Genomic DNA, 27,487 nt, shown 5'->3' on the forward strand with positions numbered 1-27,487 from the left:
CCTTTCTCCCAAGCCTTCCCAGCCCTAACTTTGCAACATTTTTGTAATGCTACTCTTTTGTCAGCAATCACCCAGAACCAATCAAGCTGCTTTCCTTTGGATTATTTCCAGTTCTCGAATCAAGTAATCCTGGCGAGGGTCCCATACACTGGAACCATGATGATCTCCATATCAGAAATAAAATGAGTGAAAGTAACCACTCTGATACACAAGATTTCAAAACACATGGCATAGCATTCATAAAGTCACAACATTGGTTCTACATAATTTTGAGAACTACTACTTTATTCATATGTTACACAAAGTATACATCATATTGAGCAGATCTGATTTTACCACAAAAAAACAGTTTTAGAAAGGCCTCTACATTTGCAGTCTTTTAGTATTTTTCTTGATGTTGGACACTTATCAACAAAAATATTTATAAAAACACTATTCTTATATCTAAATAATCAACCTTACAAAATCCTGAGATCACAAGGCAATATGCAACATATACAAATCTGCAAAAAACACTAAAATGTATGAATGTTTGGAGTTATGCAAGGCATCATATCTCAAGGCACGTTTCCTGGTAAGAATAACCAATATTGCCATCTGTTGGGTACTGGTCAAGGCATCCGTGATGGGCTTTCTTTGGGCAAGAAATCCATGAACCTGGTCTATAAGTGACCCAACTATCATGCATACCTAGTAGCCGCCAGTGCTGAACATGTTGCAGGTAGCCCGGCCCATACCGATTTCTTGCAAATAGTCCTGGGTTCCATTCACCTCGTACCCACATGCCTAAAAATTTTATTCGAGTAGGTATTTCCCACATCTCTGAAGGTAGCTGAAATGTGCTCAGTTGATCGGAACCCCACATCTCCAAGGTAATGTCTGGGGTGTTCAAATGAAAGTAACTGGCTCTCTTAAACATAGCTAAACTGAACCCCTTCTCAGAAAAGCTGTTACTGTTTTCATAGAAAGTATCATAATCTTTGGTTTGGAATGTAATATCTCCATCCCTATCCCATGGTAGAAACCCTGATAGCTTTACTGCTCCTAATAATGTTCCAGCTTCAATTTCATAATCTATACCCTTCTCTTTACTAAAGTCATCGAGAGCTTTCAATGCCCCAGCAACTTGATCTATACAGCAAGGAGGTATAAGAAGAGCTTTCGACCACCGAGTTGCATCACATGTCAATTGTAGTTCTTCACAGGTAAATCTAAAGGGAACTTGGGATGGAGAAATAATTCGATTTACTTCCCATTCCTTGGCGAATGCTAACCATGATTCATGAGCTGCCCTATCAGTTTTTGATTTATGTTCATTTTCTACCAGTCCTTGTTTAAAATACATAACATCAGGACATGCCATGACTAGAATACCTTCTTGTTTTACACGTAGGAACCAATCAACAAAAACAACATCACGAGACAATTCATCCTTAAGCTTAACATTTTGCATAGTTTTTACTCTAACAATAAATGGACCTTCGATATAATCACAGAACATGCAATCCATGGCAGAATAATGGTAACCTTCTGTATATTTGAGAAAATAATTTTTAATCACTGACATGTGACAACCAATTTTCCAATAGCCACTTTCATTTCGGAAAGCACCACCAGCAACTCCAATGACAGAGGTATTGGAAATAACAAATATTTGTCTTTCCAATCTAGCAAGTGAATTAAAATGAAAAATATCTCTTGCTAGAAGAACATAAGGAGTTTTTACAGTCTTTATTAATCTATTCCATGTTTTTCCTGGACGGTTAACATCGAAGTTAGTTATAGTGAAGGCCTGAATATGATTGAATTCTGAAATTATTGATTTAACTTCTTCGACAGGGGCAGCAGTAGCAAGCGAGACAGGTACATTAGTGTAGTACTTATTTACCCCTTCTAGGATTGTCTTCAGTTTCGTTAAATCTCCATCTCCATCCAACAGCAATATGGTTAGGAGACTCTCCAAAGGTGGCTTCTGGTCCACTTGACAGGACGATTTCACAACAAAACCCTTCTCGAAAAATGGCTGACCATATGTTGTGTTGATGTACTCTTCCCCACAGGTGTCTGGGATTGGCTGTGGCTCAGATGCAAGAATTGTACCACTACTGAGAGCATAGCGAGGATCAAGCTGAGATATAATTTTATTCAATTTCAGAAGGACATCAGGATTTGCTTGTGAAACAGAACCTGAAAAAATAAGAAATAAAATTCATTAATTTTCAATGGTTCTTGTAACTGAACATTTTTCCAGCTAAGTCAGATCCAACAGCATATTAATGTTATTGGTTTTTACATCCCACTAACTTCTATTATGGTTTATGGAGATGCCGAGGTGTCAGAATTTAGTTCCTCTGGAATTCCTTTTACGTGCCAGTAAATCATCTACTGACACAAAGCTGGCATATTTGAGCACCTTCAACTACCACCAGACTGAGCCACGATTGAACCTGCCAAGCTGGGGTCAGAAAGCCAGCGCCTCAACTGTCTGAGCCACTCAGATAAATGAGAATGTAGATTTCCCAATTGTTTAACTCTGAAACAAAGGCAGCTATTATGTAGTCCCACTGCCGAATAGCATGCATATATATATATATATCCTGAGCAAAACAACTTAGTTACAGTGACTCTAGGAAAGTGATGAAATTTCTCAATAAGTGGACAAGAGAGAAAAAATGTCCAATCACTTGATATTAATTGTAGACAAATTTTTTAAAGTCTTTAGACATATATCAATGGATTGTGTCTGTTAATAGGATGTTCAATTATAGACAAGTATTTTTGATGTTAGAGACGACTACTCGTAGCTTAATGTTTCACAATTATGCAAACACCTTCAAATACACACTATCATTCTGACTCTATTAGATGGGCTTAACATCTGATTATTTCACAGACATAACTACTCTGGAATATAAGGATATAATATTGAAGGGATAGGACAGAAGAGGTTTGTGGTAGAAGTATAGTAAAAATAAGTTTCCTCTCATAGGACTATTTCTTCCCTGACTGATGGAAGATGTCATGTTGAACAATTTCTTTCTTTTGTTGTTGTACATCTTTGGATCTTTGTTTAGGTGAGTTGCTTTTCTTTTTAAATATATACATCCTTCTCAAGATTGATTTATGCCTCAATTATGCTTTTGAATGATGATCGCTTTTCTATTGTCGTCATGCAGAAAGACCCAACTGTTAGTTTCCCATTTTTCTGGCAGCTTTTCTCTGATGGCATGCATTTCACTGTGTATTTCCTTGTTCACAGCTTTGCCTTCAAGGATGAATTTATAAGAGACCAGCAGGTGTGCAGGCCTACATGTCATTGACATGTAACAGTAATATCATCTACTAGAGATGGGTGGACTAAGCACACTTTAACTATCAACAAAATTCAGTCAGTGTAGTTTTTCTGCTGAGAGGGTTTTATAGGCTTAGGACATTGTAGGACACCAACATTTTTTATTTCCTTGCTGCTTGGCAATATTAGGACATTTGAGGCCTAAGCTTCCAACCCCCCATTTTACAATACGTGCTCCCCTTGTTCTTCAAGTGTTCATTCCTTCGTGTGTTTCTTCTCATTTCAGTAGTCATCTTCCCTCTCTTCCTGATCAATAAGGCCTAATGACCACACGTTTTCTCAGCTCATAAAAACAATCACAACACCCATCACCACCAGCTAGTTTGTCTCGATCATTGAACAATATTTCCACATCAGTGTTGCTAGCAACTGATGGACCTGTCAATAAAAATCTGAAGTTGTGAATGTGTTCATTATTATAGCTTTTGCAATAAAATGTGATTTTGTTTTGTTTTGTTTGTTATAGTGAAAAACAGAATATATGATAACAGCATTATATTTGTAAAAGAAACAACTTAATTAAAAATAGGATGACAGACTGAGGAACCTAACAGTTATAAATTAACTGAGTCAAAAGTGAGAAGGAATGGCTTCAAATATCACACATTAATTAAAATGTACCAGATCTGTAAGATTGAAAATTGGATTCTCTATAATTTTGTTTGTGTATTCATTTTTAGCTAGAACTGATATTTCCAGAGATATTTGGAAGTATGCTTTGAAAACAAATGTAAAAATCACTCGTATCTCTGCTATTAATCCTCAAAAATAAATAAATAAATAAATAAATAAATAAATAAATAAATAAATAAATAAATAAATAAATAAATAAATAAATCAATCAATCAATCACTACTGATCTGCATTTAGGGCAGTCGCCCACGTGGCAGATACCCTATCTGTAGTTCCCCTAGCCTTTTCTTAAATGAGCGCTAAGAAATTGGAAAATTATTGAACATTTCCCTTGATAAGCTATTCCAATCCCTAACTCCCCTTCCTATAAATGAATATTTGCCCCAATTTGTCCTCTTGAATTCCAACTTTATCTTCATATTGTGATCTTTCCTTACTTTTAAAGACACCACTCACACTTATTCGTCCACTGATGTCCTCCCACGCCATCTCTCCTCTGACAGCTCGGAACATACCATTTATAATACCAATATAATGGTCCGTTATTGGACATTATAAATTTTCCAGCTAACTCATTCTTGGTTGCCTGCGTTTCGCCCTCGTGTGCTAAGTTAGGCTTGTCAGTTGGGACTTAGCACACCACCCAAGACGCAAGGCTAGTGCATACCGTGGAGGCCACTGCATAGGCTATTTGAAGCCACCAGCAGTGCCAATGCACTATGAGAGCTATGTCTCATTTCCAAAAATAGATGGCTGCCTGGCCATCATTGGCACTGGTAGTGGCTTCAAATAGCCTATGCAGTGGCCTCCACGGTATGCACTAGCCTTGCGTCTTGGGTGGTGTGCTAAGTCCCAACTGACGAGCCTAACTTAGCACACGAGGGCGAAACGCAGGCAACCAAGAATGAGTTAGCTGGAAAATTTATAATGTCCAATAACGGACCATTATATTGGTATTATAAATTTACTCATTCAGGACAAATATTGTAGGTTCCCTATGGGAATCAACATGTACATCACATACCATTTAATCGAGCAGCTCGTCTCCTTTCTCCCAAATTTTCCCAGCCCAAAATTTGCAACATTTTTGTAACGCTACTCTTTTGTCGGAAATAACCCAGAACAAATCGAGCTGCTTTTCTTTGGATTTTTTCCAGTTCTTGAATCAAGTAATCCTGGTGAGGGTCCCATACACTGGAACCATACTCTAGCTGGGGTCTTACCAGAGACTTATATGCTCTCTCCTTTACATCCTTACTACAACCCCTAAATACCCTCATAACCATGTGCAGAGATCTGTACCCTTTATTAACAATCATATTTATGTGATTACCCCAATGAAGGTCTTTTCTTATATTAACACCTAGGTACTTACAATGATCCCCAAAAGGAACTTTCACCCCATCAACGCAGTAATTAAAACTGAGAGGACTTTTCCTATTTGTGAAACTCACAACCTGACTTTTAACCCCGTTTATCATCATACCATTGTCCACCGTCCATCTCACAACACTATAGAGGTCACCCTGCAGCCGCTCACAATCTTGTAACTTATTTATTACTCTGTACAGAATAACATCATCTGCAAACAGGCTTATCTCTGATTCCACTTCTTTACACATATCATTGATATATATATAAGAAAACATAAAGGTCCAATAATACTGCCTTGAGGAATTCCCCTCTTAATTATTACAGGGTCAGATAAAGCTTCGTCTACTCTAATTCTCTGAGTTCTATTTTCTAGAAATATAGCCACCCATTCAGTCACTCTTTTTTTCTAGTCCAATTGCACTCATTTTTACCAGTAGTCTTCCATGATCTACCCTATCAAATGCCTTAGATAGGTCAATCGCAACACAGTCCACTTGGCCTCCTGAATGCAGGATATCTGCTATATCTTTCTCAAATTCTACAAGCTGAGCTTTAATCGAATAACCTTTCCTAAACCCAAACTGCCTTCTGTTAAAGCAGTTATTAATTTTGCAAACATGTCTAATATAATCAGAAAGAATGCTTTCCCAAAGATTACATACAATGCATGTCAAACTGACTGGCCTGTAATTTTCAGCTTTATGTCTATCACCCTTTCCTTTATACACAGGGGCTACTATAGCAACTCTCCATTCATTGGTATAGCTCCTTCAACCAAACAATAATTAAATAAGTATTTCAGATATGGTACTATATCCCAACCCATTGCCTTTAGTATATCCCCAGAAATCTTATCAATTCCAGCTGCGTTTCTAGTTTTCAACTTTTGTATCTTACTGTAAATGTCATTGTTATCATAGGTAAATTTTAATACTTCTTTAGTGTTACTCACATCCCCTATCTGGACATTATCCTTGTAACCAACAATCTTTACATATTGCTGACTGAATACTTCTGCCTTTTGAAGATCCTCGCATACACACTCCCCTTGTTCATTAATGATTCCTGGAATGTCCTTCTTTGCACCTGTTTCTGCCTTAAAGTACCTATACATACACTTCCATCCAATTCTGGACAACTTAGGTCCAATGACACGGTGCATTATCCTGCTGGAATATCTTGTCATTGTAGGGGTACATGAAGTTCATGAAGGGCTGCAAGTGATCACCAAGGAGTTTAACATAGCAGTCACTGTCCAGCGACATGTTCAGTGGATTAGCAGATCCAGTCCATGCCACGTGAACACACCCCATACCACTATGGTGCTACCATCAGCCTGTATATGATGTCTTGTTCACAACTGGGATCCATGGCTTCATTGGGCCTGTGCCATATCCGAACCCTACTATCAGCAACAAACAACTGGAACAGCAACTCATCAGACCAAGCTACATGTTGCCAGTCCTCTGGGGTTCAATTAGCAATGTCACACATGCAGGTGAAGCTGTACTCAGGGTCGTGGTGTTAACAAGGGTACCCTACTAGATCTGTTCCAATATCCCACTGACGTGAAAGAACGCTGCACTGAGCTGCTGGATAAGTGTCTTCTACCTCCTGCATTGAATATGGATGCAATTTGAGTCAGAGTGGCTTGTCTCTTAACACAGACAATTCTAGCCAGGCACCGCTAATCGCGATTGTTAAGTATCAATGGTTGGCCACTGAGCTGTTCACAGTGGGTGGTAATGCCTTCCATTCCTGTACACATCTAACATTGTCAACCAAGGAATGTTAAATATCCACACAACTTTGACAATGGAAATATTCCACCCATCTGGCCCCCACTATCATCCCTGTTATGCTGGTGCCACCGACTATTATCTTTAAATACTGCTATCTGATAATCTTTAGCATGTCAGTGTGTATCACTCCATGTAAAGTAAAGTGTATTCACATAGTGTGTTATGTACAGTTTGATGTTTTGTGTACTTACTTTTAAGTTCCCTGCCCAAGTCTGCCAGCTGAGATGCAATGTCCCTTCGGAAGTCAACATTTTCTTCCACTGAGGCATCGATACTACGACTGGTCATACGCAGTGGATCAACCAGCAACCATTCCAGACCTGAAGATGTGAGAAACAACATACCAATTAAGAGAATAAAAATGAGCTGTTAATAGAGTTAATGATGTGACCGTTAGTGCATGATGTTGCTCGTTATTGAACAGGTATCTACAAGAACTGACAAAAACCAAAAGAGTAGGAAATATACTCATTGTGCAATACATATAGTACTACAGGGAGTATAATTTAAGACTTTGTGGTGGAGTACCAAGGCAGAGGAGTGGAGAGAAGTGGTGACAGAAACCACAGTGTCTGTAACGGTGAACGGACGTAATCGTCCCAAAGAAGCGGCATGATTATGCCTATAGAAACTATACAAAACTGAACTCACCAGCTATCTACATTCTCAGGACAAATAAAATAAAAATATAAAAGAGTGAGTGAGTGAGTGAGTGAGTAAACAAAACTGAACTGACCACTGAATGAGTCCAGTACGATCATAAGTGTAATAATTTTCTTACATTACATGCTGATAAATGTGAAATACCAGTTTCCTAAGCTACTCTCTGAAGTGACTTAAATGGAGTGACTTGCAGTCTTGCCTGCATATCTTCTAACCTCTCCTGTGTGAGAGCTGTTCTCCTTCGCTGCTTTAAAAAAAGAATAGTTATGAAACCAGTACTATGCCACTCATGGATGAGTTGTCGCACGTAACGGTTTGAGAGTACTGTAGAAACGCAAAGCTGTCTATGTAATTTTCAAAGGCACCTTTCACCTGGTTTCCTCTTCTTGTGCAAATAACACTCAACCAAAAATATTCTCTGCACGGTAGTGTACTTAACCATTGTGAAAATAACCTCACAACACACCTTAAAAGACCAATAGTTATTAGCGAACTACTGCGCCAGCTGTCAAAACTTATCACACCAAGCTTGACACAAGCCATATAGCACTTGCTTGGGGTTTCCCATGGCCTCTGATCAGAAGTGGAAAGTATATATGTACTGGTGGATGATGAATTCATGGAGCTATTGAAATTATTGATGAAATTGTTATAAAGATGAAGAAGCAGAAGCTGTTGTAGTTATGCTCTTTCCCTGAAAATCTTTTCCAGATCTTCAAGGGTAAATTCCATAAGGTATTATTGCTAAGATCATGGAATTCCTCTCAAATATTATGTATAAAGTGGTGCATAAAATAGCCAGTCTCATGTGATCTGCCTTTTACTCTGAGGCCTTGGATATGATTTTCAGCCAGGCCAGAGAATTTTACTTGGATTTCAGGGCTAGTTTGAGTCCATTCAGCCTACCTGGAATCAATTTAGGAACTGTCTGACAATGAGATAGTGGCCCGACTTTGGAAAGTCAAAAATAATTTTCCAGGTTCATTGTGCTGACCATACATCACTTCATAAAGTGCAGGCCTTCAGTATGAGCAGTCATCAATTGGTAGGCCAAGGTTCATCGGGGCTTTAGTACCATGGAGCTTGGTTTAGTGCATGATAAAGCTGCCTGCCTGGTTCATTTGTGAAACCTGGATTGACATTTGTACTCAGACACCTGGCTCAGCCATCAAATCTGTGATCAGTTGTGCGGTAATACTGTGTACTATTAGAGTGTGTAGTAGTTTCTGAAGCTGAAATTATAATTTGTTGAATTCAAGAATGAATTGCAGCAGGAGTGGAGTGACATAGTCACTGGCTTCTCAACAAGGTAGTTATAGTTCAAATCCTGGCCAATGAGCACACGACTTTTGAAACGTCAGGACTTGGTGGTTTGGATTTCATGAAAAACTGGAGGTCCCATGGCTACGATGGGAATATGAACACTTGTGAAGGATACAATTACAAGCTTTCTTGCCTATGATAATGGAACTGTATGTACTATATGGGAACTGGCTCCATCTCAAAACAAGGGAGCATTTTACCAGTAAGTTTACTGATCATAGACAGCCATGTAAAGAAAATGTACAGAAGTTGGCAATGAACTCAGTGTGTAATACCAAGAAGAATACAGACCCTCTTATACACATACCTGCTGTTATTATGCACTGAGTACATTGTCACTTACTGTATCTCTGCTATGAGTGACAGGCAAATGGGAACGTGGGTCTGATTCATCATCATAAAGTCAAAAAAGGTGGAAGAAAGATTTTCACTTCTGGGGAGGCACATGGTCCTGAATTTCACTCAGCCTACATGAAAAATGAGTACCACATTAACTACTGGGGGCAAATGTGGTCAGGCACTGAACTAATCAGTCTATCCCACTTAGTGCTGAGGTTATGGATAGTGGAAGTCTTGTCTACCACTAATCTAAGAGCCTTTATGACCTGTTCAGAGATTACTTTGCTACCTCTTATATTAACTAATTTGTAAACATGATTGTAAACAGCGTTAGTTGTTGAGTAAGTGTCTAAAAATGTAAGATGTTTATTAAAAATATCATTCTGTACTTATTCAAACTGCCTTTGGAAATAGAACAGCTGAAATATTTATATCATTTTTTAAACAGTCCTGAACATTATTTTCCTGTAAAGCCTTCTCTCACAATGTTCATTATGAATATTCTACTGCTTTATACATATCAGACAAACTAAATTACAAAGACAATTCATTATGAACTCATTCTAGGCCAGTACATCTATCTATGTGATTTTCCTGCTCTTACATCAAGGAAATTGACAAAAGGATTTAAAACCTTGATATTATTAAAGTTTTAAAAATGGATTTGCAAGTGACAGAATGGTAAAAACATACCTATATATCCTCCTAGAGCTACTGCGCAGAAGAGCAGTGTAAGGAAGAAGAGGCAGGAGTTCTTGTACATCCACCTAAATGTACGGATTGACATTTTTGTTTGTAAGGCACTTGGATATCCACTCACATCATGGTAGTACTATCTGAAAAGAAAACCAGGAAAAGTTATTACTACTATGTTTGACTCCAGAATGTGTTCACAACTTAAAAATTATTATTTTATGTCTAAATTTCAAAACACAGAATACAGTAGAAAATTTCACCATCCATAGCTGGATTGTAGCCAGGTCAGAATGAGTCCCCAGAAATTGAAAAAGTTATGTGAATTTCCCCTCTTAAACATTTTGAATATGGGATGTATCAATATAACTGCTGGCAAGTGACAGAGTAGAAAATAAAAACTTTCTCACCCAAACAGAACTTGCTCAGGGGCATTAAGCAATTACATCTGTCTTATCACCAGGGTCTTTATTGCCGCCGCTGATGTCTGCTATCATAACTGTTATCATCTTTTCTTCTTCTTTGTTCTAAATCCCTGTGTTAGACTTTGTGTTCACAGCTAATCAATTTTGCTTTTGCACAGTATGAATTTCATTCCATATTGATGGTTTTTTAATATCAGTATAAAATGTGAAAAATCCTCCTATTCAATACATCATAATATATTATATCTATAAAGATGATATATCTGAATAGTATGTTACCAGGACACCACTGCATGATTTTAATAAGCAACATATTAAATAGTTTACTAGTATTTAGAAATAGTATTTCATTGCATGGTAACTTATGTTTTTACAACTTAATAATTTCCATTGAAAATGATTCTAAAATGTGTCAAAACATGTTTGGATAATGTAGATATATCATCTTTATAGATGTAATATATGGTATTACGATGTATTGAATAGGAGGACTTTTTACAGTTTATATTGATGTAATTGAATTTTGCTTTTATCGTGGAGGATACTGCTTGTGTGCAAAGGACTATTTTGCTTTAATGCCTTTTGTGTTTATAAATACATTTCCACCTACTGTACATGTGACTTTTTTTCCTTGCATATGGAAATGAGAACCATTTTCTCCATTTTGCTTTTGAACTTTCCAAGCTTTCAGTGGTTGCTAGAAATTTGATCTACTTTTCTTTTCTTTTCTCAACAACAGTTGCAACATCCCAGGAGGTTCCTAATAAGGTACTTCCAGTGAAACCAATTTCTTCAGCTACACAAACATGAAAACCAGATTCACTGACCACAAAAATATTTTAATTTGTGCTGCATAAGTAAGAGCTCCTCTTTTCTCATTGGAGTCTTACAAGCAATGCTCAGCTAGCCATCGCATGTTCTAATTCCTTGTAATTATGATCACAAGGGTCCCTGCATACTTTGCAGCACATTCCCCTGGGCTGAATCACCTAAATTACTACCACGTTTCAAATTCACTTAAGTGCTTTTAGTCACCTGTTGAGGAACCTCAAAAATTCCAGAGAATGTTCTCAATTAAATAAGTAATGAAATATCATATGGCTTTTATTTCTAGGAGTGTCCTAGGACATGTTTGACGCGCCAAGTGAAGGTCTTTCGATTTGACTCCCGTAGGTGACCTGCACGTCATATGAGGATGAAATTATGTTGAAGACAACACAAACACCCAGCCCCCTGCCAGAAAAATTAACCAATGATGGTTAAATTTCCGAACTCTGCTGGGAATCAAACCCAGGACCCCTGTGACCAAAGGCCAGCATGCTAGCCATTTAGCCATAGAACCGGACAGTTAAATTAGTGAGTGTTATTTAAAAAGGAAAAAAATAAAATAAAAAAAATATATATATATAAGGCAATAAGAACAATAGGATTTATTACTCAACTGATGATGCAACTGTTCACACAAACATTGAGAATTTAGAGTGAGGAGTAACACCACATTTTTACTGATACCATTCTACATATTTAAACAGATGCTTTTACAGCCTGTAATTGTAAACATTAATAAGCTTTTGGGCTTTTGTCATGTCAGGAAACATCGCAAAAATCTTTACAATTCACAGAGAACTTCACTCTGCTTCCTGTTCATGAGCAAGACTTCTCTAATAATGAAGGTTTGAATTTAAGAATGCTTTACCGTTGGTCTATAGTAAGTAGTACTCTCATTCGTCACTAGATAGCTCATTGTGTGCAGAGTGAACAATTTGGTTATGAGGAGAGTACAGATTTGTAAAACACTGAAAGAAGAAAAAAAAAAAAAAAAAAAAAAAAAATAGTGAAAGGAGAGCGAAGGGAACTACCTATGTAACTCCTTAATGGCTGACAACCACATATTACTTAATTGATAGCCAGTGTCCCTGTTGAAATTGTTGGGATTTTTACATATTTCCATAGCTTCCTGTATAATCCTAGACCTGTAGTGTTTAGTGTGGATAAGAGCTGTAACATCTTTGAACACGGTATCATGACCCGTTAATATGGCATACTCAGCTATTGCTGACTTTTCTGGCTGGTTGGGATGGATATTTCATTAGTGTTGTTGGTACGAGTACCCAGGGTGTAATAGTGGGGACAATTTGCCCATGCTTTTGCTTAAACTGAACAATTTTTGTGACGGTGCCAATCATGATTTTTATACTGTGTTTGCAGAGGACCTTGGCGATTCGATCTGTGGTATTGTGGATGAAAGGAAGGTAGGCAGTTCGTATCACTTCTTCATCCTGTAGGGTTTGCTTGGTCTTCCCTTTGGCATGTAGGGCTCTATGTATCAGTATATCATTGTAACCATTACCCTTGAATGTGAATTTAAGTGTGTCCATCTCCTCCTGGATGGCTCACAAATTTGTTTTGCCCTTGTGGTGAGTGTTGTGAGAATTCCCTGTTTTTGTGGTGGATTGTGGTGAGAATCTGCATGGAGATAGCAATTTGTGTAGGTTTCTTTTGTACCTACTAAAACATCCAAGAAAGGAAGGAATCTATCTGACTCCATCTCCATAGTAAATTTATTTGAAGGATGCTTCTCTCATTGAGCATCTGTTCCCTGAGGGCATTACTAAGCTATTTCACCACTGCATGACATGACCAAGTCAATTGGCTCTTTACTGAACAAGGACTCCACATCAGAACTCGCCAGAAGTGCACTACGTTGTGGTTGACAAATTATTAATGAAATGCAGAGTCCATAACGTAAAATTCAGTACGTACAATATATAGCTGAAACAATTTGCTTAGATATTTAGCCAGAGCATACTTAGGAGAGCCGGCCCCGTGGTGTAGGGGTAGCATGCCTGCCTCTTGCCCTTAGGCCCCAGGTTCGATTCCTGGCCAGGTCAGGGATTTTTACCTGGACCTGAGGGCTGGTTCGAGGTCCACTCAGCCTGCGTGATTAGAATTGAGGAGCTATCTGATGGTGAGATAGCAGCCCCGGTCTAGAAAGCCAAGAATAACGGCCGAGAGGATTCGTTGTGCTGATCATACGACACCTCGTAATCTGCAGCCCTTTGGGCTGAGCAGCGGTCGCTTGGTAGGCCAAGGCCCTTTAAGGGCTGTAGTGCCATGGGGTTTGGTTTGGTTTTTATACTTAGGAGAACCTATCACCCTAACTATTGGTCTGAGAGGGGAAAGGCTTCTTTACAGATTTTCAATAGTCCATATAATCTTGGCAGCCATCACAGTCTCTCGCATGAAATGTGATGCTAATAAAATGATTGTCAATCTTTGCAAGAAATCCTTGGATGAGAACCAAACAGCAGTTCTAGCTAGGGGACTTAATTTCACTGTCACTTCCTCTAAAATGCCAACTGTGGAGTTAATTACTGCGATTGAAGCAGCCATCCACAAACTACACTACCTACGGATGAGGCTGAGAAGGTATGACAGGAATGTGCGAGACTGATAAGGTCTGCAAAGGTACTCACACCCAAAATTTAACATGAGGTGAGAGGAAAACTCTGAAGGAACTCAAAGACGATTCTGAACTGACCATTCTCTGAGCTGATAAAAGAATTGTGGCAGTAGTAAAGGACACTGACAAGTTGTTGTTACAAGATCTCAGCTGTGTTGTCAGAGCCTATTTACAGACTGAGCTCACATGAGCCTATCACTCATACGTCCAACTGTGAAGCTCTTAAAGTATTCTTCAATTTCAAAAGAGGAGTCTAAACATCTGACTCCGGGGCAAGATTATAAGAACTACTGAATGTCCATACAGAAGACGTTCCCCTCAGACAAATATTCTGGACACAAGGTCCTGAGAAACCTCACCTATTTATCAATCACCTAAATCAGCAGCATCCTTCAATTAAATTTACTATGGAGATGGAATCTGACAGATTTCTTCCTTTCTTGGATGTTCTAATAGAAATTAAACTGGACGGGTACACCATCTATCATAAGCGTACCCACACAAATCGCTATCTCCATGCAGATTCACCACCATCCAGTGAAAAAACAGGTAATTCTCATGACACACACTATGACACTTACTGCAAGATTTATAAATCTGCTGGTCTAAAAACATAGCTAGGGTGAGACAACAGGTAACGCAAGATCTCTGAAGTTAAACAACATTGGGTATTGTCAGTCCTTGGGCAGTTGATCATAGGCAACTGTTCTTCCTTCTTTTCTTAAACAGAGGTGAACTGACTAACCTACCACAGATAAACTCTGGCTCGGGTTGTTTGATAAATACTTTCTTGAATTAAGTGGAGGCACAGATTAGAATGCTTAAGGCCAGGCTGAGTGGCTTAGATGGTGAGGCGCTGGTCTTCTGACCCCAACTTTTGGCTGGTTCGATCCTGGCTTGGGCCGGTGATATTTGAAGGTATTCAAATACGTCAGCCTCATGCTTGTAGATTTACTGGCACATAAAAGAACTCCTGAGGGATTAAATTTCGGCACCTTGGTGTCTCCAAAAACCATAAAAGTAGTTAGTGGAACATAAAGCAAATAACATTATTATTAAAAATGCTTAAGTCCAGGGTTGGATATAGTATTCAGTCAGTGTTGGGAAAGGTACAAGAAAAAAAAGCAAGTGGGCTGAAACACAGTTACTTGAGGAGTATTTTACACAATTACAAGTTTTTTCAACCAGTAAACAATAAAATTACAAATACTTTACAGAATGCCAATCTAAAGGAAATGGTAGAATTTTTTGCATGCTTCTGGAATGATACCAGAGTCTTCTATGTTGAGAGATATTACTTAATTTTGTGATTTTTTTTAAAGCATAGAGGCATTAAGTGGCTAAGCTCACCAGACAAAAAATTAATCACCCACTGGAGAAATCATTACAAGCATCATTTAATACCATGTAGCACCTCCTCTGGACTTGATAACCGCCTGGATTTGGTTAGTAACCGAGTCCACAAAGTTTTACAGGTACTTTCCATCCAGGTTAAGCCACTCTTTGAGGATTGGATTGCAAAATTCCACCAAGTTGCAGGGTTGCTGCTGTCGACATTTTACCCACTGTTCCAACAGATTGTTGTTGTCATCTTGAAAAATCAGGGTTTCAATAGCAAGTCAAGATTATGCAGATGTTGACTGAAAGGCAACACTTGATCATCCAGAATGTTTAAATAAACATGCTGGTTCACGTTAGTTGTCACCTCAGTGAGCGGGCGCAATCCATGATATGAAAAACATCCCCGAAACATCACAGACCCACCTCTGAATTGAACGTGACCTTGCACACAATTCAGGATAAAATGCTTCATTTGGCCTTTAGTGCACTCGACGACGCGAGTCATTGGATACAGGCAAAACTGTGATTTGTCAGACCACATTACGTTCCACTGGTCAGCTACTGTCCACGTTCGATGTTTTCTACCCCATTGAAATCGTGCAACTTTATATGCCTGTATGAGCAATGACCTCTGACTCCAAATATATATATTTTTTTTGCTAGGGGTTTTACGTTGCACCGACACAGATAGGTCTTATGGCGACGATGGGATAGAAATGGCCTAGGAGTTGGAAGGAAGCGGCCGTGGCCTTAATTAAGGTACACCCCCAGCATTTGCCTGATGTGAAAATGGGAAACCACGGAAAACCATCTTCAGGGCTGCCGATAGTGGGATTCGAACCTACAATCTCCCGGATGCAACTCCAAATATTCATTGCATGCAGTTCCTGTTGCAATGTTCTCTTGCTAACAGATTGGGATAGACCTTCATTCACTGACTGCAGCAATTCCTGTCGGGTTTGGAAGTGATTTTGAGTCACAAGCTGTGAAACACGTCTCCGGTCCCTCTCGGTCAAGATTTTCTTCCGACCACAATTCTGACGTGTTTCGTGGCCACGTCTAGTACACCACCACTTGCAGACACGTTGAACAGTCCGCAGCAAAATACCGATGATGATACTTGTTGTTTAACATCTAGGTCATCAGCCCCTAATGGTACGAAATGAGACAAAATGTAATGATAATTTAAAAGTCCAAAATCCTCCACTGATCAGAATTCAAAACATGAGGACAAAGATTGAATGGATGAACATGAATTTACAACAATCAGTGGATCCAACCTGCAATGCCCAACATTTCCAGAAGCTAGCATTAAACAATAGTATTACTGACCAAGGGACTGCTTCTAAAGCACAATACTGAATTGATGACGCTTGTAGTCTAAAGGGGTCAAAAAATCCAGGTCATTGGAACCTCACAATGGTACTTATTGCTAGGAAAGTAGAACCATGGTATTTGTAAGGCGGTACTAATCAAAAGTAGGGTAGACTCGAGGTATTCCACACATTATATTACTACTCACAGGTAATTTAATGCAAACATTTAACACAGACCTATGATATTTCTCTCATTGCGGTGCCATTTACAGGCAACGCAAACCTATGGTGTTCCTCACATAAGTGTACTAACCATTTTGTTTGCTAGTTGCTTTACGTTGCACCGACACAGATAGATCTTATGGCGATGATGCGACAGGAAAGGCCTAGGAATTGGAAGGAAGAGGCCTTGGCCTTAATTAAGGTACAGCCCCAGCATTTTCCTGGTGTGAAAATGGGAAACCACTGAAAACCATCTTCAGGGCTGCCGACAGTGGGGTTCAAACCCACTATCTTCCGGATGCGAGATCACAGCTGCGCGCTCCTAACCGCACGACCAACGTACTATCCCATGGTGTTTCTCACACAGTGTGTACTAATCATAGTCAAGGCAGAACCATGGTGTTGCTTACTTATGATGTCGCTCATATAGTGGTACAAATCACAGGTACTGTAAAACCCAGCTGGAAGCACACACTGTCGCTACTAATCACAAACCTATTGTGTATCTAACATAGTGGTATTACATGCAAGTAAAAGTGACCCACGGTGTTCCCTGCGTGATGGTACTAATTACAAGTAGTCTCATGGTTCTAATTCGATCATCCCTTGCTCACCTCTTATGGTAGGCAGGGGATACCGTGGGTGTATTCTTCGTCTGCGTCCCCCACCCAAAGGGGGTTGTGTGTTTGGTCCGCGAGAGCTATTTTATTTTGCTCAAGTCCACCGGCAAGCCGGTTAGGATCCCCTATCCACCACCTGGGATGCACCACATAGGAATATTACCTCTCCCCCTGCTACGCCAGCATAGTACGTTCGTGGCAGCAGAATACCCACATATCCAGCAACTTCATGCACCGTACGGCCATGGGCATGGCCAAACATGATTGCCTGTTTTTAGCACTCTGTCACATCCTTATACATCTACCCATGTTGACGTAGACTGTCTGCTTGAAACATCAATGTCTCACTGATCGCTACTGCCTTATGCTCACGTAGAGGCAGTGTGTATGCAGTTGAGCACCGGACTCGCTCACTGCACCATCTGTACAGGCTTAACGATCTATCGGGTATGCACAATAGGGTGACTAAATGCTTATTATTACTCTGTAAGACTAAACATGATACCTACCTTGGAACTTTCAAAATTATTTTTTCTATACAGGTATTTATTTTGTGATGTTTTGCATTTCAGATAATTTACCATTTACTTGACAAAATAGGGGCTGCCTGGCCGAGGCGGTAAAGGCGTGCTTGGTTCGCATGGAAGGACGTAGGTTCGAATCCCCGTCAGGAAGTCGTAAAATTTAAGAAATGAGATTTCCACTTCCGGAGGTGCATATGGCCCTGAGGTTCTCTCAGCCTACACCAAAAGTGAGTACCAAGTTAATTCCTGGGGGCAAAGGCGGCCAGGCATAGAGCTAACCCCTCTACCCCATCACGTGCCGCGGTTAACAATGGTGGAAGCCTTTACCTTCCACTCCTCCAAGGGCCTTCATGGCCTGTATGGAGGTGTCTTTGTCTTTTACTTGACAAAATAACTGGTTCTTAAAATTCTCATCGCTAAGCCTCAACCTCTTTGAGGGAAAGGACATCTTTACATTTGCTGAAGGGACGTTCTACAGGGGCACATGAAAGAGTACCGTAGTTTCATTTTAAGAATATCTTCAGCAGTGATGGTTTTTTGTAGGGTAAGTCTATCCAGCACTAGTGAAGCTATTGGTTTTGCTGTAGTAGTACCGAGAAAGTGCTGTAAATCAACTTCTGTTTCTGTTTTCATGCAAGGTATATCAATTACTGGAATGTAACAAATATTAGAAAGTAATGATTACTATTTTATTTCCAGAAGTCAATTACGGAAAAGATTTACATTTTGAAAACAGTAATGATTACAAGTAAACAGGGTGGCCAGCTTGGGGGCGATGATAGCGTAGATGATTTACACTGTGGTTGTCATTCAGGGTAGACGTGTGTCCGTCGGGCTTGCTACTTTCGTGTTAGGGTTGCATAGCTGGGAGCTTGCATTTGGGAGATGGTGGGTTCAAATCCCACCATCAGCAGCCTCGAAGATGGTTTTCCATGGTTTCCCATTTTCACACCAAGCAAGTACTGGGGCTGTTCCTTAATTAAATCAACCACTGCTACTTTCTCAATCCTAGCCTTTGTCCGACTCGTTGGCTGAATGGTCAGCGTACTGGCCTTCGGTTCAGAGGGTCCCGGATTCGATTCCCAGTCGGGTCAGGGATTTTAACCTTCACTGGTTAATTCCAATGGACCGGGGGCTGGGTGTTTGTGCTGTCCTCAACATCCCTGCAACTCGCACACCACACATAAAACTATCCTCCGTCACAATAACACGCAGTTACCTACACAGTGCAGATGCCGCCCACCCTCATTGGAGGGTCTGCCGTACAAGGGCTGCACTCTCCTATAAATAGTTACACGAAATTAAAAAAAAATTCCTAGCCTTTTTCCATCCTTCCATCACCGAAAACCTTTGGTGTCAGTGCAAGGTTAAACCACTAGGGACCGGGCGAGTTGGCCGTGCAGTTAGGGGCGCGCGGCTGTGAGCTTGCATCCAGGAGATAGTGGGTTTGAATCCCACTGTTGGCAGCCCTGAAGATGGTTTTCCATGGTTTACCCATTTTCACACCAAGCAAATGCTGGGGCTGTACCTTAAGGCCACGGCCGCTTCCTTCCCATTCTTTAAGTCCTTTACTGCCGGGCTTAGCGGTTCAGACGGTTGAGACACTGGCTTTCTGATCCCCAGCTTGGCAGGTTCGATCCTTGTTCAGTCCGGTGGTATTTGAAGGTTCTCAAATACGTCTGTCTCGAGTCGGTAGATTTACTGCCACGTAAAAGAAATCCTGCGGGACAAAATTCCAGCACCTCGGCGTCTCCGAAAACCGTAAAAGTAGTCAGTGGGACGTAAGGCTGATAACATTGTTATTTATTAGTCCTTTCCTATCCAATCATCTCCGTAAGACCTTTCTGTGTCGGTGCGACGTAAAGCCACGGCACGTAGGCTCTATCACTTACGTTGATGTATTTTCACAGTCATGTCTTTTCGCTTACTAAGGTTTTCTAAATTACTACGCTTAACCGTAGATTCTCAAATTCTGAATTCCCTTTGTTATCAGTTTTTAAGCCAGACGGAGTTTCGTTTGAAAAGGAATATCTCGTGGGTTTTGAAGGCAGGACCACCATTCAAGTGCCTGCGAGCACTCCGATATTGGCACTCTTTAAAATGTAAGGTGAAAGGTGATACCATCCTCACGCGCCTGCGAGTAGGCCCTACAGCAAGTTTTGTAAAGGTAATCATTAGTTTGTTTCAATACATTCCAGTGTTTGTAGGTTAAGAACTCAAGTTTATTTTTCTTTAAAATGAATTAGCCTGCAACATAAGTATCAGTGACGGCTCATGTTGAATTATGTTGGTTGTTCTGTGACGCGCAGGCCATTGAAGTAGGTGTAGGCTAATACACAATTCTAAATTTGTATCGCATACGGGAAGTACCAGCAGAGCTCGTATGCGTCCGTCCTCCAAACACGCGGAAATTATTTAGGTGTTTTCTCTCTCTCCATGTCCTACAAGCTTTGAAGTTCCCAAAAATGCACAGAAAAATACAGCTAAATATACATTTCAACTTGTAAGACTCCGATTTGGAGGGTGATATAAATAGCCCTTAGAATTTATTGTGAGTGCAGATTTAACATTGCCTAGATACGAATTATTATTGTTGACTTTATTCACTCCACTCTCACATGAAAGTGAGGGTTCTGGTTTATTCGAAACCACTCCAGTCTGGCGGTATACCTCCAGGGGGACTCATTCCCGACTCCCGCGCTTTGCTTCCATAGTAGCATAGGTCAAACTTGGCGATATTCTCGTTGCTAGTTCTAGCTGCGAGTTCTCGCTGATAGGAAAATCGCTACGAGAATTTGTCACATTACAAAGACTCAAACGAGGTAGTATATAGAGGTACAAGCAGCGATAACATTGTGTTTCTGCGCTTCAGTAGACTAGTTTCCTGAGTTTTGTGTATTCGTGGTGTTTTATAATAATGTCGTCAGTTGGATTGCGGTGTAATGTTATAAGACGTTTGTTGAGACTTACAGAGCATGAGGTCGGTCGCGAATTATTGATAGCGCAGACGAAAAAAATCAAGAAAACGTAAATGGGTGAGAGACTGGATGGAAAGGAGGGATCAGCTTGGAACCTCCAACAGACTAATCCAAGAGCTTTCTGCAGAAGATCCGAAAGCGTACCGCAATGTTCTAAGAATGAGCCCTTGGAAATTCGATGCCTTGCTTGAAATGATTACACCACTTCTTGTAAAGCAAAATACGAAATTGCGTATGGCGATCTCATGCAGGACAAAACCGGAAATAACACCACGATGATTGGTAAGTGGTGACAGTCTAATGTCTGCTCTGTAAGCGTCTTTTAGGTTTTTTATCTTCTTCTTGACCTCATCTAGTGTAACCGTAAATCCCAACTCGTTTAATTCACTGATCATTTTAGATTAACACTGTCTCTACGATCTCCTTTCATGTAATCACAGGTCGAAACGTCCCACAGAGCCTCATACTTCCGTAAAACCTCCAGAAATGGACCTGACCACTTTATATTACTCATTTTAAATGATAACACTGGAATGTATATTTATAAGGTGTTTTAAGCTAAAACTTCTCGCTACTGTGCACTTCCTGTATCAGCGATTACGCTGTCACACAAGGCGATGAGTCGCTGCGTGATGATCTCGTGACTAGCTAGCAGCGAGAAAAGTTAAACATGTCCAACTCTTCTCGCAGCGATTTTCCTTCTCACTGGGCACACGGCGAGTAGCGACATTTTTAATCACACTGAGCGATTTAAACAGCGAGTACTCGTTGCTAGCTGACTCGCTGATCACAAGTGTGACCTAGCCTTTAACATCGCTTCATATCACGTGGAGGTCTCCTGTCGGCAGCTGTTGCGGTGAACGATAGGGAACTCGCTTTCAGTATAGGTCTATTTTGCGGTACGTAGTCTTGTAACATTTTCCTACAGTGGCGTAGGCTATACTAAGGGCTACCAAGGCTATCGGTGAAGCCCAAACCTGAAATGAGAATGATGAAAGTCTAAAGGACATCATAATGTAAGCATCCGACACACTGTTCCATTTACAAAACTTGAAAGCAGTGAGAAAATACGTCGTACGGTACGTATTTCTGAGAGCACAGCATCGGAGACAGATAATGCTGCCCAGACTCTCGTCCCTCTCCCCACTACTCGTTACAAGCGGCTTACTGTTGTATATCGGATAGAGCCGGGGACCGGGGGATATGTGCGGTAGGGTTCGGTTCGTCAGATCGCCACTGCTATCTATCTATCTACCTATCTATCTATCTATCTATCTATCTATCTATCTATCTATCTATCTATCAACAATGCGTTTCTCGTCGTATACACTTCCTCACCTCATAGATAACAGAGTGCTGGTATTTCACTCCCGTTTACTTCCACACAGTGGCGGCGCGTTCTATATGTTCAGTGGTTCAGTGAACCCCCTAGAAATATATAACTCTTAGTAAAATGGTTAATCAAGTGCATATTTCTTTAATTACGTCTGTAAATTTGCACTCGGAGTGATAATTTTGACATCAACACTCGATTGCTCTCCGGAACCAGCGAAAAGGTTCAATTTCTGGATTAGGGCGCGCGGCGGTGGGACGTAAGGAGGGTGAGCATGGCGCGGGGACGTGTGAGGCAAGGGGGTAACCCGAGAACAAAGCTAAACTATCGCTGGTGACTAGACCAGATCTTTGCAGCCCTCGACACGATCTACATCGAACAAGACCGAAGTTAGCCGATGTAGGCCTACTGTCTCAAAGCGCGTGGTTAAAATTTGCTGTATATGGTACTTTTGAAGGGATTTTAATTTCACGATTTTGTGTTTGAGACGTAATTAACCGCAATGAATCAAAATACTTTGATAACTAGGATTTGTATAACATAAATAGGCATACGTAGCCTATGTGTATGTAATTATCGTAAACTTTTAATCAGTAAGAAGTGCTCGTAAAAGCAAAATACGTCAATAAAAGAACATAAGTAACAACAGGCTGACTAACACGTTCTTGAAGCAGTATTTATTTCTGACCCTTCAGTTCAACCACTGTGTTTAGTAAAGTGCTCTATTGTATCTGACGTTCGTTATCACTGTGTTTGGCGGTGTCTTGATGCGTGTGTCGTGTATTCATCAGTCTGAAAATGAATACCGTTCAGTTTCTTCTCGAGAATACCTTTCCAACACTTGGTTTAGAAGAAAAATGCAGAATAAAGCAGCTGAGCAGGCCTCTTCCCTCCCTGAACATTATTCAGAAGCAAACTAGTAGCGGTAAGGATTTTTGTAGAACATTTAAGCCACAGATTTACGAGAGGAATACTTGGCTATGTGGTTGCGATATCATTAATAGGCTTTTCCGTTTCCCGTGCTTGCTTTTTGCTAAGGGTAAGGACACGAATTGGACAAAAACAGGGGTATCAGATCTCAGCCATTTAACACAAAAGATCAAAAAGCACGAAGCATCTATTACACATAAGAGTGCATGTTTGGATCTTTCAGTTCTGGGGAAAACAGATATTAGGCAGCAGCTAAGGAGTGCTTTCAGAAGGAATATTGAGAGACATAATGATAGTGTGAGAAAAAATAGGTACGTGCTCTCGAAGATCATTGACTGCGTGAAGTTCTGTGGTGAATTTGAACTTGCTTTGAGAGGTCATGACGAAACACTCGATTCAAACCATCCAGGCGTATTCAGAGGACTCATTAATTTTACTTCGGCATTGGATACCGTTGTTAGAGGTCATTTCAACAGTGCTACAGTCTTCAAGGGTACGTCGAAAGACATTCAAAATGACATTCTGGAATACATGTTGCAAGTTGTCGCGAGAATATTTTAGCTGACGTAGCTACTACAGATTTCGTCTCCGTAATAGCAAATGAAACATCTGATGTGTCTTCAAAGTGTCAGTTAGTCATTGTACTTCGATATGTATTAGCTAATGGGGAGCCTGTTGAAAGGTTCTAGACTTTCTTAAACCCAACAGGAAACGACGCCTTCTCATTAGCCGATTGTATAAAACGGGTCCTCACTGAAGTAGTTGGAGAGCACAAAGAAAAAGTAGTCTCCCAAAGTTACGATGGTGCCAATGTTATGAGCGGCCGACACTGCGGAGTACAAACAATTGTAAGGCAAGACTACCCATTTGCTTACTTTGTGCATTGTTACGCCCATCAATTGAATTTAATTCTGGCCCAGGCTGCTAGCCACAGCATTGTTCTTTGCCACCATTGGGGAGATTCCAGCATTATTTTCTCATTCGCCTCAGAGAGTGGCTATTCTTGATGAGGTTGTGGGCAGAAGAGTTCCGCAAGGCTCAGCTACGAGATGGAACTTTAAATCAAGATGTGTTCTTACATTGCATGAGCATAAGGAAGCAATAGTGGAATGCTTGGAGAAAATTGAAGACACGAGCAGACAAACAGCTACTATGAACCAAGCACACGGACTGCGTCTGAAAATACAACAGCCAATGTTTACTTTTTGGTTAGAGTTCTTTTACAGGGTTATGCCTCACGTGGACATTCTATACAACCAAGTACAAAAGCGTTCTGCTAACCCTGTATCAGTGCGAAGTGCAGTAAGCTCCTTTGAAACGGCAATTTCGAAAGTAAGGGACAATGTTGACATCATTGTTGTGGAGGAAAATGTGCAAGAAGACGACAGAGGGAAAATAAGATGCGAAAATAGTTGCTACTCGAGGAACATTGCGGCAAAGGAGGTACGTGACATGATTATAAATCACAGCAAAGAGAGGTTCAACTTCTCTAACCATTTACTGGCCTCCAGCTTCTTTGATCACCAATTCTTCCCATCCTTCCAAAATATTTTTCCAGAGGAGAATCTTACGTATATTATACAATCATATCCTTTTCTTGACAAACATAAACTGAAAACCGAACTGCAAGTGATTTACTCAAGACGTGATTTTAAAGAAATGAACAATGCAACTGACTTACTTGTTTTTTTGATAGAGAACAATCTCAAGGAACCTTTCGGAGAAGTGCTGAAACTTTTGAAATTAATTATTACTGTTCCCATGACTACTTCTGAATAAGAAAGATGTTTTTCCACTTTAAAGCGGATTAAGACATTCCTAAGGAGTACAATGGATGAAGAAAGATTGTCTACTCTTGCTATGTTGTCCATCGAGAAGGAGATGACCCATAAATTAGTCGATTTTAATGAGAAGGTAATGGACTTATTTGCCGCCAGGAAGGAAAGGAGGATGGATTTCCTGTACACACAGACGACAGCTGTTATACCAACGCCAGCAACGTCTTCAACATTAGACGAAACTGGATCAACTTAAGGCAATTACACTTTATATTCTCTGTCTTTCATTATTCGTTCTGGTAACTTCTTCGAGCTGCAGCCGTCTGCATTCAAACGAAAGTCACCTTTCTAGTCAATGTCACTATTTTACATCTATGTAAATATCAAGTAACATTAAATTTGGACACGTTATTTTTCAAAGTAGTGAACCCCCAGATGTTTTATCCACGGCCGCCACTGCTTCTACATCCTCGTAGGAAAACACTGCAGGGCTGCTGTTATAGGAGCAATATAGTTTTATTTTTAGAGGTACAACTGCTAAAATGAAATGCAATCTTTCAGGTTCTCTTTTGTTGGTTGGAATCGAACCCGTGATCATGGGTCGGACACCACCACTGATCTCCCGAGGAAGCTAATAAACCAGTGAGCGATGGGTACGACCGCTGTAAAATTCAGCATTTGTATTTAATAATAATAATAATAATAATAATAAATGGTGCATGGCATCTGTGTAGGCATTGTGGTGTCCTAATGAGGATAAAATGAATGGCGAAGACGTCATAAACACCCAGTCCCCAAGCATTCTATCCATTTAGCCACAAAACCGGACTTTAATTTGTTAAACCTTCGGCTACCATCTTCATTGATCAGGGATTGAGCACTGGCAGCATCAGAGGCCAGGGCAGTAGCTTGTGAAGCAGATTTCATTACACAACAGGCTTCTCCGTTGGCTATTGGTTGCAGCTCAAAACGCTGAAGGCTTGACGTTCACTAAACCAACCATCGAAAAGAGGTAACCTAAGCCTAGTGGTAGCCCACGTCTTGCCCCAGCATAAGCCACTGATCAATCAATTGATCGATCTCCTGGGTGGGTGCAGTGCAGTCCTAAGAGGCGACTAAAAGGGGCTCTGGGGACTCTTAACTTGGAAGCGTGGGTTGGCGACCACGGGGTCTTTAGCTGATTCCTGACATTGCTTGTGCCAGCTTGACCCAGTCGATCAACTCTTGTTCATTTCCGACCTCGACGGTATTAGGTCACGAGGCCTAGAGAGTCTCATTTTCATGCCCGTAGTGGACTTTGTCTTTCTTTGGCCGATACCTTCATTTTTCTAACTGTCCGATCCCTTCTTCTTCTCCCCCCCCCCCCCTCCTATGATTAGTGTTATCGGAGGATGACTGCCCAGTTGTACGTCCTCTTAAAACAAAATTCACCATCACCACAACCACCGCTGTGACAACAATGGTGCGGCACCACATTCTCTATGCAGTCCGTCCTTAATGTTATAAGTGGCGGCTGCAATAACATCCTAATTTGAAGGGGGTATGCGAAGTAGCTCCTTTGGGAAGAGCTTTCGGATTACTGGCCATCCAGTTTGGGCATTTGCAAGACTACTTTTTATTTATTTCCTCTCGACCACGCGTCAAAATTTCATTTTTATTTTATTATCTTCTCCATTTTCTACCTTGAAAGCCTTGCAGGCGGCCATGTACCGGGGGTGACAGTGGCTCTAGAGCGGCAGTGGTCTAGCGCTGGGGAATGGCCGTGACAGGGTAACCAGTGCCGAAAGGAGATATAGGATTGCCTGGTGGGTTTAGGGAGGTTTCTCATAACTTCTCCTTTACGGAGGGCTTGAAGTAGCTGACATAACACTAGCCTTTGCACCTCAAGTTTTCCTGTACTCTTGTACTAGGCTATGTTCCTGCGTTAGTACTCGCTTGTCGGTCATTTGTCCAAACAGATAAGTCACCACGGGCTTGTGAGGCGAGGCAGAGCCTCACGGCACCCCCACCAACACCCCAAAATGACACATACTAACACAGCTCTATTTCCTTTATCTCACATAGAAAAACGCAAACCTTGTCGAGTTGGGCTGAGCGATGACCGTCTGACCAGGCCTCCAGTGATTTCCATCTCTTCGGATCGTTGATGAAGCACGAGGATGAACGTCATGACGTGGCTTCAGAAACTGGAAGCAGTTTTCTGTCTTGCCAACATCGATCAAATCAAAAATCAAAATTTCTTTATTTGCAAATGAGGTGTCTACCTCGGTGGCAAATGGTACACTAAAATACATTATTGTCAAGCACTAAATTTTAAATTGACAAGAAAAGAAAAAATGTAGAATACAATAATATGCAATTTATGCTAACAATTTTTT

At 40.6% G+C, this 27,487-nt stretch overlaps 1 protein-coding gene across 7 annotated transcripts in view; it reads right to left on the reverse strand.

Moving 5' to 3' along the window:
• Nucleotides 1-264: 264 nt before the first annotated feature.
• Nucleotides 265-27,487, reverse strand: part of LOC136880984 (uncharacterized) — a 316,000-nt gene continuing 288,777 nt past the window's right edge. For all 7 annotated transcript variants that reach the window (XM_067153613.2, XM_067153594.2, XM_067153558.2 and 4 more), the window contains 3 exons: nt 10,180-10,322; nt 7,353-7,481; nt 265-2,187 (listed from right to left, as the gene is read on the reverse strand). In XM_067153613.2, coding sequence (XP_067009714.2) covers nt 551-2,187; nt 7,353-7,481; nt 10,180-10,273 — 1,860 coding nt within the window. In that variant the 5' untranslated portion in view covers nt 10,274-10,322 and the 3' untranslated portion in view covers nt 265-550. The remainder of the gene's footprint in view (nt 2,188-7,352; nt 7,482-10,179; nt 10,323-27,487) is intronic.

This window comes from Anabrus simplex, chromosome 1, assembly GCF_040414725.1.
Source record: "Anabrus simplex isolate iqAnaSimp1 chromosome 1, ASM4041472v1, whole genome shotgun sequence".
Taxonomy (NCBI): Eukaryota; Metazoa; Arthropoda; class Insecta; order Orthoptera; family Tettigoniidae; genus Anabrus; species Anabrus simplex.